The sequence below is a fragment of the Bos indicus x Bos taurus genome, chromosome 17 (assembly GCF_003369695.1).
Source record: "Bos indicus x Bos taurus breed Angus x Brahman F1 hybrid chromosome 17, Bos_hybrid_MaternalHap_v2.0, whole genome shotgun sequence".
Taxonomy (NCBI): Eukaryota; Metazoa; Chordata; class Mammalia; order Artiodactyla; family Bovidae; genus Bos; species Bos indicus x Bos taurus.
The window spans coordinates 10178427-10194726 of record NC_040092.1 but is presented as its reverse complement, the minus strand read 5'-3'; the positions used below and the strand labels follow the sequence as shown (position 1 = coordinate 10194726).

At 47.9% G+C, this 16300-nt stretch overlaps 1 protein-coding gene, 1 non-coding gene and 1 pseudogene across 3 annotated transcripts in view; 1 reads left to right on the top strand and 2 right to left on the bottom strand.

The window, feature by feature from the left end:
* Positions 1-684, bottom strand: part of PXN (paxillin) — a 43104-nt gene extending 42420 nt beyond the window's left edge. The window contains exon 1 of one of the 2 annotated variants that reach the window (XM_027566588.1): positions 540-684. In XM_027566588.1, the coding sequence (XP_027422389.1) occupies positions 540-552 (13 nt within the window). In that variant the 5' untranslated portion in view covers positions 553-684. The remainder of the gene's footprint in view (positions 1-539) is intronic. The other variant, XM_027566585.1, reaches the window with a different exon arrangement.
* Positions 551-4745, top strand: LOC113907721 (annotated as a pseudogene).
* An 11313-nt stretch (positions 4746-16058) lies between these two features.
* On the bottom strand, positions 16059-16199 carry LOC113875181. The gene has a single exon (XR_003506185.1). It is a non-coding gene; the product is annotated as a U4 spliceosomal RNA (small nuclear RNA).
* Between the last annotated feature and the right edge of the window lie 101 nt (positions 16200-16300).

Here is a 16300-nt window from a genome sequence, read left to right as displayed (position 1 = left end):
CTACCCCTGAGGTGCCGGATGTCCGTCTGTGAAGTGGGGGTGGTCCTCCAGGGGCTGGGAGCAGGCCCCGGCTGCGCGATCAGGCAGCTGATCCCCAAATTGGGTGTTCCAACTGTGCGATGGGGGTGGGGGAGCGCTGTGTGAAGTGAGGGTCCCGCAGCGGGGGAGGTGGTCAGGTCCCGGCAGTGGGGGCCCGTCCCTGAGGCGGACCGGGCGGGTCCCTGACGAGCAAGCAGGTCCCTGAGGCTGAGCTGGGAGATGGGGGTGGATCCCCGAGGTCGGGGGGTCCGGAGGTGGGGCTGTCCTCGAGGCGAAGGGGTGGCGGCTGTGAGCACGGCGGCTGGCCTGGCCTGGGACTCAGGCCCAGCCCAGGATCCTGTCCCGCCGAGCCGGGGCTGGCCAGAACCAGAGCCGGGACCCGGGCCGCAGCGGGTGGGATTCAGCCCGCCGCTCGCGCGCTCGCTCGCCCCCGCCCCGGCCCGGGGCCCGGGGCCGCGCGCCCCTCGCTGCCTTCTCCCTCAGCCCCTCCAGTCACTCACCGAGGTCGTCCATGGTGGGGGCGCCGCGGGCGCCGGGAGCCGGCTCGGCGTCGCGCTCGCTGCCCGTCCCGGGGCCGCTCCTCGCCGCCGCGCAACTTTTCCGCCGCGAGCCTCGGCCCGGAACGGAACGCGCCGCCGCCGCCGCGCGCGCCCGCACCCGCTGTACGGCCCGCCCCCGCGAGCACGCGCGCCCCGCCCCCGGCCGCCCCCGCGAGCACGCGCGCCCCGCCCCCGCCGCGCCCTCCGCCCGTGGGGGCCCCCGCGAGGCTGCCGGCCCCGCCCCGTGCGCACGATGGCCACGCCCCCTCCGCCCACCCGCGAGAACGCGCCCAGCCGGGGCGGCTGGCGCCGCTGGGCTGGGCGGCGGCGCCGCCTCGCGGCCAAGCCTGCAGGTGAGAGGCTCCCGGGTTTCCTGTCTGTCAGTTTTTCTGTCTCACGGTCGCCTGCCTGACTGTCTGGCTAACATATCCATCCGCCTGTCTTGACGCCTCACAATCTCACCTGTGTCTCTCCGTCCATCGGTCTCTCACTTATCACACCGCCGTCCACTGGAGAGTCAGATTTGTCCGCCCGTCCGTCTACGTCCATCTTTCAGTAAATTGCCACCCCACCAAAGAAGACCCTAAATTAGTACCAGGTAATGAGCAACCTAGATAGCATATTCAAAAGCAGAGACATTACTTTGCCAACAAAGGTCCGTCAAGGTGCCACAGTCAAGGCTATGGTTTTTACAGTGGTCATGTATGGATGTGAGAGTTGGACTGTGAAGAAAGCTGAGCGCCGAAGAATTGATGCTTTTGAACTACGGTGTTGGAGAAGACTCTTGAGAGTCCCTTGGACGGCAAAGAGATCCAACCAGTCCATTCTGAAGGAGATCAGCCCTGGGATTTCTTTGGAAGGAATGATGCTAAAGCTGAAACTCCAGTACTTTGGCCACCTCATGCGAAGAGTTGACTCACTGGAAAAGACCCTAATGCTGGAAAGGATTGGGGGCAGGAGGAGAAGGGGACAACAGAGGATGAGATGGCTGGATGGCATCACCGATTCGATGGACATGGGTTTGGGTAGATTCCGGGAGTTGGTGATGGACAGGGAGGCCTGGCACTGCGATTCATGCGGTCACAGAGTTGGACATGACTGAGCAACTGAACTGAAGGCTGGGGACGTTTGAAGGACCTTTCCTGGGGTTGCCCTCTGGCTCCGTGGCAGTGCAATCTCTCAGCCCAGCCTTTGAGGCCAGATTCAATATTGTCAAGGTTTGTTATCATTTAGTCACTAAGGCGTATCTGTCTGTGACCCCATGGACTGTAGCTTGCCAGGCTCCTCTGCCCATAGAATTCTCCAGGCAAGAATACTGGAGTGGGGCCATTTCCTTCTCCAGGGGAATCTTCGCTTCCCGACCCAGGGATCAAACCCACTCACTGGGGTCTTCTGCACTGGATTGTTTACTGCTGAACTACCAAGGGAAGCCCATTTTCAAGGTTATATATTCTTTAATTTTACACATATCCATCCTCCCTAGAAGAAGACTTTTCCAAAGTTCTGGGCAGAGCAAAAAGGACCCCACCTTAGACCCTAAGGGAAAAACTACAAGGAGGTTATACCCAGTGCTGGGCATGGTTTCCTGAAACACCCCACTGCCACCCCAGACCCCAAAGGGGCTTTGCTCTCACAAACTCAGAAATCAGGTGATAGCACCACCTGCCGTTTTTTGTTTTTCCACCTGCCATTTATTGAGTGCCAGCACTATCAATCGGAGAAGGCAATGGCACCCCACTCCAGTACTCTTGCCTGGAAAATCCCATGGATGGAGGAGCCTGGAAGGCTGCAGTCCATGGGGTTGCTGAGGGTCAGACACGACCAAGCAACTTCACTTTCACTTTTCACTTTCATGTGTTGGAGAAGGAAATGGCAACCCACTCCAGTGTTCTTGCCTGGAGAATCCCAGGGATGGGGCATCCTGGTGGGCTACCGTCTATGGGGTCGCACAGAGTCTGACACGACTGAAGTGACTTAGCAGCAGCAGCAGCACTATCAATAGAATGAACAGGCTGTGAGCTGGGTGCTTTCCGTGCTTTCTTGCATTTAATTCTGACACAAGCCTAGGAAATGACCACTAGTATCCCCTTTTTCAGTTGGAAAAGTTAAGATCAGAGAGATTGAGTTACCCAAGGTCACAGAGCTAATAAGTGGGAAGACTGAGATCTGAACCTGAGAAGGCCTAGCTAAGGCCTCTGCAGGACACCTGCTACTCTGCCAGGTGAAACTATTGTCCTTAGACCAATCCCACAGCATACACATGTCCCTGTTTCAAAGGTCTCAAACCCTTTTTTTTTTTTTTAAGGTGGATCAACTATTTTTTTTAGTATTTATTTATTTATTTGGCTCTGTTGGGTCTTAGTTGTGGCACGTGGGATCTTTCGTTGTGGCTCTCAGGCTCTCTAGTTGGAGTGTACAGGCTTAATTGTTCCCTGGCACATGGGATCCTAGTTCCCCAACCAGGGATCAAACCAGAGTTCCTTGCATTGCAAGGTGGATTCTTGACCATTGAACCACTGGGGAAGTCCCTCAAACCTTTCTTTTCAAAGCAATATTTCCTGGAAAGGAAAACATCAACTAAGCTGGCAATTATGCCTTTGGTGGGTGAAGTTCTAAGGAGGGGCTTCCCTGGTGGCTCAGTCGGGGAAAAAATCTGCCTCCATTGTGAGAGGTGGGTTTGATCTATGGGTCAGGAAGATCCCCTGGAGAAGCGAATGACTACTCACTTCAGTATTCTTGCCTGGAGACTCTCATGGACAGAGGAGCCCAGCGGGCTACAGTACATGGGGTTGCAGAGTCAGACATGACTGAGTGACTAAGCACATCAATTTTAATGTTCTAAAGAGAACTGAGTCTTTGCGGTTCAGTACTGTGACCTTGGACACTCAGTCCCTTACCTGGGATTTCCTCCCCTTGGGATTCCCATCCCTGAGCCATCAGACTTGTTTAATTCAAACCAGGTTTTCTCATCCTTCCTCAAGATGAACTGATGTTGCCTCTCCTCGTTACCCAGACTGGGGTCCATATGGCATTGTTCTGGATTCCCATTGTAACTTAAAGGGAAACTTTCACCATATCCAGAGCCCTTGATGTCCTGCAAATAGGGAGGAGGGTGTCCTCAAATTCCTTTCATCAGAAACTCACTTGTGTGTGTGTGATCAGTCACTCAGTCATGCCCAACTGTTTGTGACCGCATGGAGCTCACCAGGCTCCTCTGTCCATGGAATTTTCTAGCAAGAATACTGGAGCAGGTTGCATTTCCTCCTCCAGGGGATCTTCCTGACCCAGGGATCTTACCCACATCTCGCTTCTCCTGCATTGCAGGCAGATTTCTTTACCACTGAGCCACCAAGGAAGGGAAACCCACTTAGGTGGCACCAACTTTAACTTTCAAACGAAACAGCATGTCTACAAAAGGAAAAGTCATGACATCTACATCATAAATCTGAAGAGAACCTTGCAGAAGCTTCTGTTGGCAGCTCATGCCATTGCTGTCACTAAAAACCCAGTGGACATCAGCGTCATTTCCTCCGAGAATACTGGCCTGTGGGCTGTGCTGGTTTGCTGCTGCCACTGGAGCCGTTCCTATTGCTGGCTGCTTCCCTCTTGGAACCTTCACTAACCAGATCTAGGCAGCCTTCCAGGAGCCAAGGCTTCTGGTGGTTACTAATCGCAGGGCTGACCACCAGCCTCTCACAGAAGTCTCTTCACCTGCCTTCCATTGATCTTTGTGACACAGACTCTCCTCTGTGCTCTGTGGGCCCAGCCATCCCGTGTGACAAGGGAGCTCACTCAGTGGGTCTGACGTGGTGGGTGCTCACCCGAGAAGTTCTGCCCATACATGACACCATCTCCTGTGAACACCCTGGAAGGTCATACCTTATCTTTCCTTCTATGGAGATGCTGAAAGGGATTGAAAAGGAAGAGCGGGCGGCCGCTGAGAAGGTTGTGACCAAGGAGGCATTTCAGGGTGAATGGACCGCTCCAGCTCCTGAGTTCACCGATGCTCAACCTGAGGTGGTGGACTGGTCCGGAGGTGTGCAGGAGCTCTCTGGGCTTATTCCACAGTTCCCCACTGAAGACTGGCCTGTAGCTCCCACCACTCAGGCCACTGAATGAGTAGGAACAACCACTGTGGTTGTTGAGGAACAACCACAACAATCTTAAGCTGTTCTTCTACAAACTTTTTTTTTTTGGCTGCACTGGGTCTTAGTTGCAGCACGCAGAATCTTTAGTTATGGCATGCGAATGCTTAGTTACAGCATGTAGGACCTAGTTCCCCAACCAGGGATCAAACCTGGGCCCCCTGCATTGGGAGCACAGAGTCTTAGCCACTGGAGCACCGGGTGGGGAGGTGGGAAGTTCTCCACAAACTCTTTAAATGGAAATAGGTTGATGGAAAATAAACAGTCTCTAAAAAAAGAAGAACTGACATTGACAGGACCGTGGGACCACTCCATGGCCAATGTTGCCGAGGGCCCTCTAGTCCGTGGAATGTCTGTCTCTTCGTGTAGTTGTTCTTTCCACGTTCATGGCTCTGGATGCCTCTTCCTGTCCCAGCCCACGGGCGCCTCTGCTCAGCAGTGTAGGGTAGAGGTTAAGTACACAGCTCAGTGGACTGAGAAAGACCCAATTCCAGTTATCTTCCTTGATGGTGGTGAATCTCGGTCCATTTTACTCTTTGCATCTGTTTCCTCCTCTGCAGAAAGTAGATAAATAATAGCTACCTGTCAGAGTCATCATAGCATTAAACAAGATACTACACATTTACACCTTGGTATATCCCTGGTCATCAACAAGCACTGTCTGACTCAGGGATCCGTATGCCTTGCTCAGTTGCTCAGTGGTGTCCAACCCTTCACAATCCCATAGACTGTAGCCCACCAGGCTCCTATGTCCATAGGATTTTCCAGGTAAGAATACTGGACTGGGTTGCCATTTCCTGCTCCAGGGAACTCAGGGCTTAGCCCCTAGAAACAAAATGCAAAGTATGTAATTAAAAATTTTCTAGTAGCCGCATTGAAAAATATCAAAAGAAACAGTTAAAATGAATCTTAGTATATTTTATCTAATCCAGTCTATCCTAAATGTTACCATTTCAGCTTGTAATCAATATAAAAGTATCAGTTAGATAGCTTACTTCTTTTTTACTAGGAAGTCTCTGAAATCACATTTGCACATTACACTTACACCACATTTCATTTCCACTAGCCACAGTCCTAGGACTCAAGAGCCTCATGTTGGCTAGTGGCTACCACCCTGGACGGCACAGGTTTAAATGTTAGCTGGCATCATTATTTGGGGGGAGTGGGGAGATTTCAACCTAAAAGCCATTTTCTCAGAAAACCATTCCTTGGCCTGGTAGACTATGTCAGGGCTCCTGTGATTATGACCTGTTTTTAGCACTCCTCATAATTGTACAGTTGACTCTTGGAAAACACTGGTTTGAACTGCACAGGTCCACTAATAAGCAGGTGGGTTTGGTTTTTTTTTTTTTTTTTTTTGGCTGCTTGGGTTGCAGAATCATACTTCCGCAATTAAACCTGTGATCTGGGCAGTGAACGCCCCAAAGAATCCTAACCACTGGACTGCCAGGGAATTACAAAGTTATTACAAAGGATTTTTTGTAATAACAAAAAATTACAAAGGATTTTTTTTTTCAACAAATGTAGATAGTATTACAAGACCTGAGATTAACTGAATTTGTGAATGCAGAACCGGAGACACAGGGCTGACTATGACACTTAAGCATCTAAGGATTTTGGTATGATGGGGCTCCTGGAACCAATCATAGATACCGAGGAACTGTAATGAAATACTTACGCACTTGCTTGCATCTGTCTGTCTTCTCCTAGATTCTAGGCTTCAGGAAGGCAAAGGCCAGGTTTGTCTCATTCACTGCTCTACCCAGTGCCTGGCACGGAGCACAGGATACAGTAAGTGCTCAATAAAAATATGTTGTCTGAATAACATCTATTATTGAATTTAATTGAATGAATTAAATTTACCACTGCACTGGGCTTCCCTGGTGGCTGAGGTTAAAGCGTCTGCCTCCAATGCGGGAGACCTGGGTTCGATCCCTGGGTTGGGAAGATCCCTGGGTTGGGAATATCCCCTGGAGTAGGAAATGGTAACCCACTCCGGTATTCTTGCCTGGAGAATCCCATGGACAGAGGAGCCTTGTAGGCTATAGTCCACGGGGTCAAAAAGAGTCGGACACGACTGAGCGACTTCACTTTCATTTAATTGATGTTGGGAATAAAGAGGCGATGTGTGTGTATGTTAGTCACTCAGTCATGTCCCAACTCTTTGCGATCCCATGGACTATAGCCCGCCAGGCTCCTCTGTCCATGGAATTTTCCAGGCAAGAATACTGGAGTGGGTTGCCATGTCTTCTTCATGGGATCTTCCTGGCCCAGGGATTGAACCTGCCTCTCCTGTGCCTCCTGCATTGGCAGACAGGTTCTTTACTGCTGCACCACCTGGGAAGCCCAGAAAGACCCCTGTGGTGATAGTTTAGTTGCTTAGTCATGTCCGACTCCTGTGACCCCATAGACTGTACCCCGCCAGGCTCCTCTGTCCATGGGATTCTCCAGGCAAGAATACTGGAGTGCGTTGCCATTTCCTTCTCCAGGGGATCTTCCCAACCCAGGAATCAAACCCGGGTGTCCTGCATTGCAGGCAGATTTCCATAATTCCCCCCAAATTAATGACCAGTTGTAGATCCTTATAGACCATTCTTTTTCACACATATTGAGAACATTTATTGTTTAGCATGTGGGAAACACCTGTAAAGTCATTACACTATTATCTCATTTAATCCTTGCAAAGATCCAATGGGGGCGTTCTATGCCTGTTTTCCAGGCCAGGAAACTGAGGCTCATAAATGAAGCCATCTGCCCTACGTCACACAGGTACGATGTGGCAAAGCTGGGATTCAAACCCAGGACCATCTGACTTCAGAGTCTAGGTCATAGCTCCTGAAGGGGGGCTTGGGGATTGTGTCACACCCCTCAGCAAGTTTAAACTTCCCCAGAAGGCTTGGCCACAGTGCCTTTATTCCTGAATTTGGGCGGAGGCCACCCCGCACTCCCCTGGAGCAGGAAATTGCAACCCATTTCAGTATTCTTGCCTGGAGAATCCCATGGACAGGGGAGCCTGGCAGGCTATAGGGTCCATGGCGTGGCAAAGAGTCAGACACAACTGAAGCAACACACGTGCACCCCCCACTCACTGTCCTGCTTAAAACCTTGCTGACACCAAAATAAAGCCCAGTGACTCCCCAGGACCTCTGACCTCATTAGGGGACCCAGTGCAAGGTATCTTCTCCTCAACTCTCCCTTCTCAGCTCCAGTCACAGGGAATGACTTTCAATTCCCCCAAGAGGCCACATTCTCCTAGCTCCAGACCCCTGCTGATATGCATCCTGTCCTCTTTCTCCTGGTTAACTTCTCTCTTCCCTCATTTCACAGCTCAACCACCCCCTCCTCCAGGAACCCTTCCCTGACCACCACCCAGGCTTGGATAATTGATCCTACAACACCCACCAAAGTATATAACTCTATGCCGGGCACTACAGGGAGCCTTTTCCCTATATGTTCTCATTTAACACCCACAAAATCTCTACAGCACTGACACATCAGAATGATCTGGAAAGCTTTAAAAAAAATTTTTTTTTTTCCTGCCCCAGAACTAACACTCAGAAATTCTGATTGAGTTGACCCAGAATGCAGCCTGCGTATCAGGATTTGTTAAAAGTTCCCAGATGAAATTTTAAATGCTCAGCCAGGGTGGAGACCCATCGGCTTCTGAGATAGATGTGGTGACTCCGACACGCCTTTTTCAGCCAGGAAAACTGAGGCACAGAGAAGTTAAGTAAGCAGCCTAAGGTCACGCAGCTAGTGAACGGTGGAGCAAGGATTTTATATATATATATATATAATTTTATTTATTTATTTTTAGCTGTGCTGAGTCTTTGTTGTTGTGCAGGCTTTTTTCTACTTGTGGTGAGCTGGGGCTTCTCTCTAGTTGTAACGTACTCATTGAAGTAGCTTCTTTTGTCGCGGAGCATAGGCTCCAGGGAGTGCAGGCTTCAGTGACACATGGGCTCAGTAGTTGTGGCTCCCAGGCTCTAGCACACAGACTCAATAGTTGTGGTGCCCGGGCTTAGTTGCTCTGCGGCATGTGGGATCTTCCCAGACCAGGGATCAAAGCCAGATCAACCCCTGTCTCCTACATTGGCAGGCAGATTCTTTACCACTGAGCCACCAAGGAAGCCCTGGAGCAAGGATTTGAACCCAGAAAGTCTGTTTTCAAAGCTTCATGGAAAAAAAAAAAAAATCAGTTGGTCTCAGCTCATTTCCCCAGTGATGAAGAAATGGGAGCCAGCTCCCTTCTGAGACAGACACTGAGGGCCCCTCGGGCATGGGATATTTTTAACCAAAAGAAGCCAGTGATTCCTGCAGCCAGCCTGCAGTGACTCGAACACTGGGAAGATTGTTTCGGGGCTTATGGACCCTCTTGCTGCTGAAATATTCCTCTGAGTCCAGCCTTCTGTCCCCTGAGGCCAATAGGTCCAGGCTGGCTCAGGTGACAGGGGTGGAGGGGGTGGGGTGGGGGTTGGCTCCATCTGGAACCGATGTTTCCAAGCATATTTCCATACATGGTGGAAGGGGAGAGGGTCAGGATTACCTCACCCAACCCAGCCCCTTCTCCCTGCTTTCTGCCTGGAAAGGAGAACAAACAAGTGTTGGAACTGGATACGAATTCACCCTCCTCCACTTCCCCTCCCTAACCCAGAAGAGTCCTGTGAAAGCTGCAGAACATGTCCAAACACACACATCGAACATTCTCCAGACGCTCTCCTATGTGGCTTTGTGGGAGGATTCATTGGTATAATGGTGGGGGAACCCAATTGGGGGCACCTCTTAAAATGCAAAATATGGAGAATTCCCTGGTGGTCCAGTGGTTAGGATGCCACGCTTTCACGGCTGAGGGCGCCCTGCAGTGCAGCCAAAGGAAAATTAAAATGCAAAATGTGGGAATTGCCCTGGTGGTCCAGTGGTTAGGAATCTGCCTTCCAATGCAGGGGAGGAGGATTCCATCCCTTGTTAGGGAACTAAGATCCCATATTCTGAACAACACAAGGAGAAGCTCAGGTGCAGCAGCAGACCCAGCACAGGAAAAAAAAAAAAAAAAACAACTACTAAATAAAGTTCTAAGAAAAATAAATAAAATGCAAAATATGAATGGCTTTTGTGCAAGCAATCTCACCTACAGAATTTCCCCTAGAGATAGCTTACTGGGAGGCAGAATTCCCCCCAAAATACCCCATGAGTTGGCTAAAATGCACATTCAAGGATGTTCATCACAGCATTGCTCATCATTGGAAAAAACTGGCAACCACCCAAATGTCCATCCATAGGGGACTGGTGAGCTGAAGTGGGATGTATCTATATGGGAAGAGGAGAGCTATGTGCTGACATGGAAAATAGGTCCACCATCTCAGTTTAGCAGAAAGAAAAAGGAAATAGTAGAACTGGATGTGGGGTTCCCCAGTGGCTCAACCTGTCTCCAACGCAGGAGATGCAAGTTCGATCACTGGGTCAGGAAGATCCCCTGGAGGAGGGCACAGCAACCCACTCCAGTATTCTTGCCTGGAGAATCCCATGAGTGACTCATGAGTCCATGAGTTACAAAGAGCTGGACATGACTGAAGCTACTGAGCATGCACACATGCACAAAACTGAATGTAGAGTATAATCCAATGTTTGTTAATAATTAGGTTGACACATAAATAGAACAATTTGGAGGAATAACCTCACCTATCTGTGGCTGTTTCCTCTAGTCCTGGAGGTGGAATTATGGTGATTATTGACTGTCCCTGCTGTATATATATATATATATATATATATATATACACACATATATATAATATCTGGATTTGATATCCCAACATGCGGTAATCTTATTACCAGATAAAAATTAGATAGTGAAACAGAAACTTACGTGAAAATCAAATGGATCCACTTGAAAATTTGTTCATGTTCTGTGAATTTTACTTCAATTTAAAAAAAAAGTCATTGTAACTCAAACTACCCAAAGAAAAATTCCACTAGAGCTGAGAGCAAAATATTACATGTATGTTCCATGAATTTTACCTTTAAATAAAACACACTGGGGTTTTCCTAGTGGTCCAGTGGTTAATTCAGGAGATACTGGTTCAATCCCTGCTCCGGGAAGATCCCACATGCCTCAGGGCAACTGAGCCCATGCGCCGCAACTACTGAGCCTGTGCTTTGGAGCCAGGAAGCTGCAGCTGCTGAGCCCACGTGCAGCAACTACTGAAGCCCTCACGCCCTAGAGCATGTGCTCCACAGCAAGAGAACCCATCGCAATAAGAAGTCTGCACACACGCCTAGATGGTAGTCCCCACTCTCCGAAAGTAGAAAAAGTTCAAGTGTAGCAATGAAGATCAAGCACAACCGAAAATAAAATATTTTTAAGAAACCATTGTTTTGCTTTTCAGCATTGTTTTGTTCATATTTTTGGTGCTCTTTCCATGCTTTTCTTTCTTGTAACTGCTTACAAATGAGTCATTACTTACTTGTTATTATGAATTCCAAGGAAATCTCACACACACACACACACACACACAATCACATGTTTGCTAGAGCATCATCTGACTTTCCAATCAACACAAAATTTGCCATGGAGGGAGCATTCTTATTTTGTCTTTTCCAGACCTGTTTTGACACCCAGGTTAGCCATCTTGGCACCCAACTAAGGTGAAAAGAAATGGTTGGAGTGCATTTTCAGACCACGCTGTCACAGATATTTTTAACTCCTTGAAATTTCAGTCTTTGGGTAGCACATGTCGGCTCCTCTTGTAGTTCCCACATTTGGGATGCCCCTTTGGCAGCTATCACTGACCCCCTTTTTCATCAATTTTGATACATTTGGGTCAATTAGGGACTCTTCTTCCCTTTTCTGGAACCACAGGGTATTCCTTGGTCTTACCAAACCTTCCCTGGGTTCCAGAGAAGTGACATTAATTTATCTTACTTAGCCATATTTTGATGACTGGTCAGAAAGTGGTTTAAAGGCACGGTTGTGGAAAGAAAAGGTCTTTTTTAGTACCAAACAGTTCCTATGTCAAGGATCCTTCATTCCACAGATTACTGACTACACAGGGGAAAATGCACGTTTACAAGAGAGAGAGAGCAGTTACTGCTTACCCTGGCATTTAAATTCAGCATTGATTATAGTGGCAGGTGTAATACCAAGTTCACAAGGCCATCTCTGAAATCCTGCTGAATCAAATCAAGCTGTGGTCTTGGTTACAGGAAATAAGGGGAACACAATCAGGGAAGTCGGAATGTGAGAGTTAGATAACTGTCTTGGACTCTTAAAAAAAAAATCACTGTTGTGAAGGAAAGAAAAAAGGCAGAGGGACTTGCTGAGTTTCGTTTTTTGGTGTTTTGTTTTGTTTTTTTGCTATACAATAGGTCCTTGTTGGTTATCCATTTTAAATATAGCTGTGACCTTCCCAGAGTCACTGCTATCCCTTCCCCTTGGTTGCTGGGATTTTTAAGAACTGTAGATGGAAAATAACATGGAAATGAAAGCCACTCTGGGAGATAATTTGGCAGCTTCTAAAAAAACTAAACATGTAACTGACTATACAACCCAGAGAATTAAAAAAAGTTATACTCAGAGACTTCCCTGATGGTCCAGTGGATAAAAATTTGCCTGCCAAGTCAGGGGATTGGGGTTTGATCCCTGGTCCAGGAAGATTCCACAGGCTGCGGAGCAACTAAGCCTGAGAGCCACAACTCCTGAGCCTGTGTGCCCTGGAGCCTGTACTTCACAAGAGAAGCCATTGAAATGAGAAGGCTGCACAACACAGCAAACAGCAGCCTCCACTTTCCAAAACTAGGGAAAGCCCCTAATGCAGCAACAAAGACCCATCACAGCCAAAAACAAACTTTTGATCACACAAAAGCTTGTATAGGAATACTCTTAGCAGCTTTATTTGTGCTAGCAAAATACTGGGAACAAGCCAGTGTCCTTCCACAGGTGAACGGTTGAACAAACCCTGGTACTTCCATTAATGGAAAACTATTCAGCAAGGGAAAAGAATGCACCAGCGATACATGCAACAACCTGGATGGACTGCAAGAACATATTTTTCATTAAAACAGTCTCAAAAAAAATCACATACTGTAGATTCTGTTTATATAAAATTCTAAAAAAATGAAAACTAATCTATAGTGACAGCAGCAGGAGGGAGCTAGTGGGGAGAGATGCTGGAGAGGGATGGATTGCCAAGGAACACCAGGAAACACTGGGGAGTCATGGATATGTTCACCAGCTGGTTTGCAGAAATGGTTTCATGGGTGTACATGTTTTTAAAAGTCATCAAATTGTACGCTTTAAATATGTGCAGTTTATTGAATATCAATTATCCTTTAATAGTGCTGCTTGTAAAAAAGAAAGGAATAGCAAGATGATTTCTGTGAGAACCTAAGTGAAATAAAGCATATTAAGCACTTTGTGTGGAGTCTGGGATATGAAGTAAGCACTTCACATGGAGTCTGACACACAAGTCAGTGCTCAATAGCTGTTGCTGTTGGATCTTGGCTGGTCTCCTGGATGACTCCATCACATGTCCCTGTTTATTTTCTTTATAACATTGAAATAATCTGTAATTATCTAGTTCATATGTTTATTTGTGGTCTGTCTCAAGACTCTGAGCTCTCTGAAGCAGAGAAGAGTCTGATGACACTGGGGGGTTCCCTCCCCCCCACTCCTCCCTCCTCCCCCCTCCGACACACCCGGTGCTGCTTTGTACCAGTGGATGCTCGCCCACCACCTCCCCACTTAGATCAGATCAGATCAGATCAGTCCCTCAGTCGTGTCCGACTCTTTGTGACCCCATGAATCGCAGCACGCCAGGCCTCCCCGTCCATCACCAACTCTCAGAGGTCACTCAGGCTCACGTCCATCGAGTCAGTGATGCCATCCAGCCATCTCATCCTCTGTCGTCCCCTTCTCCTCCTGCCCCCAATCCCTCCCAGCATCAGAGTCTTTTCCAATGAGTCAACTCTTCACATGAGGTGGCCAAAGTACTGGAGTTTCAGCTTTAGCATCATTCCTTCCAAAGAAATCCCAGGGCTGATCTCCTTCAGAATGGACTGGTTGGATCTCCTTGCAGTCCAAGGGACTCTCAAGAGTCTTCTCCAACACCACAGTTCAAAAGCATCAATTCTTCGGCGCTCAGCCTTCTTCACAGTCCAACTCTCACATCCATACATGACCACAGGAAAAACCATAGCCTTGACTAGACGAACCTTTGTTGGCAAAGTAATGTCTCTGCTTTTGAATATGCTATCTAGGTTGGTCATAACTTTCCTTCCAAGGAGGAAGCGTCTTTTAATTTCATGGCTGCAGTCACCATCTGTAGTGATTTTGGAGTCCAGAAAAATAAAGTCTGACACTGTTTCCACTGTTTCCCCATCTATTTCCCATGAAGTGATGGGACCGGATGCCATGATCTTCGTTTTCTGAATGTTGAGCTTTAAGCCAACTTTTTCACTCTCCACTTTAATCAAGAGGCTTTTTAGTTTCTCTTCACTTTCTGCCATAAGGGTGGTGTCATCTGCATATCTGAGGTGATTGATATTTCTCCCGGCAATCTTGATTCCAGCTTGTGTTTCTTCCAGTCCAGCGTTTCTCATGATGAACTCTGCATATAAGTTAAATAAACAGGGTGACAATATACAGCCTTGACGTACTCCTTTTCCTATTTGGAACCAGTCTGTTGTTTTGCTAGAGGCCAGAGGAATGATTCATAAGTGGTCGCCTAAGCAGGTCAAGGATCTGCCATGCCAGGGATAGGATTCCTGAGGCCTTCTGTTCATAGACACACCTGGCTTCCTAAGAGGACAAAACTAGAGGTAGCCACTAAAGTGGAAACCAGCATCCCTATTAAGAGTTAGGAGACTTGGTTCCAAGAGCAGCTCTGCCAGGGACTCCATAGTGGGACCTGAACAAGTCTATTGTGTCCATTCCCCTCCTCTTCTTTTTTTTTTTTTTTCCTTTAAATATATGTATTTATTTATTTGACTGCACCGGATCTTAGTTATGGCACGTGATTTTTGTTGTGGCATGCGAGATCTAGTTCCCTGACCCGGGATTGAACCCAGGCCCCCTGAACTGGGAGTAAGTGTTAGTCATTCAGTCGTGCCCGACTCTGGACCCCATGGACTGCAACCCACCAGGCACCTCTGTCCATGAGATTGTCCAGGCAAGGATACTGGAATGGGTTGCCATTTCCTTCTCCAGAGCATTTTCCCAACCCAAGCATCGAACCTGGGTCTCCTGCACTACAGGCAGATTCTTTACCAACTGAGCTACAAGGGAAGCCCAAACTGGGAGTATGGCGTCTTAACCACTGGACCACCTCCTGGTCCTTTTAAAAGGAAATAGATGAAAATTTTTCAGACCTCTGTCTGGTTCTGTGCATCCGTGACCCTCTTAAGAGTCCCTGCCTCTTCAGGGGTGATGGGAGCCGAATTGGTCATTTGGCAACTGTGAGCTCCCAGGGGATAACTACAATATTACAACCAAAATCATGGGTAGTACTGTGGGAAACCTCCAGGCTGGACTTGCAGGTGTGACAAGGTGCATGCGTGCTATCATGTCCAACTCTTTGCGACCCTTGTGGGCTTTTAGCCCGACAGATTCCACTGTCCATGGGTTTTTCCAGGCAAGAATACTGGAGTTAGACACGTACCCCTAAATCACGTTGACTAGAAATACATAAGAAAACGCCGCAACTGAAACCAACAAACTCCGTGAAGCATGTTTTCACGTCAATATAGGTATGAGAGTAGGACCATAAAGAAAGCTGATGCGCTTGAACTGTGGTTTTGGAAAAGACTCTTGAGAGTCCCTTGGACAGCAAGGAGATCCAACCAATCAACCCTAGAAAAACAAATCAGTCCTGAATATTCAAAGGGAGGACTGACGCTGAAGGACTGACGCTGAAGGTTGGCAATAAGTTGGCCACCTAATACGAAAAACCGACTTATTAGAAAATATTCTAGCGCAGAAACAAAGAGTAAGCCTGCTCCCCACAACTAGAGAAAGGCCTCTACCAGCTACAAAGACCCAATGTACCCAAAAATAAATAAAAAATGAAGAAGATATCACAGAATGGCTCCTTAAGATAAATGTATTTAACGTTATGAAAAACTAAAAAAAAAACTCTAATGCTAAGTAAAATTGAGAGAAAATGACAGAAAATGAGATAGTTGGATGATATCAACCGACTGTACAAACACGAGTTTTACGCAAGCCTCAGAATTACAGCGGTTAGAAAAGCCCAACATACTGTAAAACCAGCATAGAAAAAATACAACCAAACTTATAAGCCCAGAAAAAATTTTAAGCTTTTCTTATACAAGTAATATTCAGTCTCCGTAGAGACTGTCAAAAATTGCCAATGCCGACTGTATTTCAAGTCGTCATGGCGGGGTATTGGGAAAAGTTTTCAATTAGCAATAATCGCGCCTCGGATAAACCTCATTGGCTACGATACTGCCACTGCGCAAAGCTGGAGAACGTGAGCACGCACCCGCTTCCCCCACGGATGACAACTGCCTTTCCACTGAGGGTGAGCGACCGCCAGCGAGCTCGTGGATTGAATCTGTTTCCCT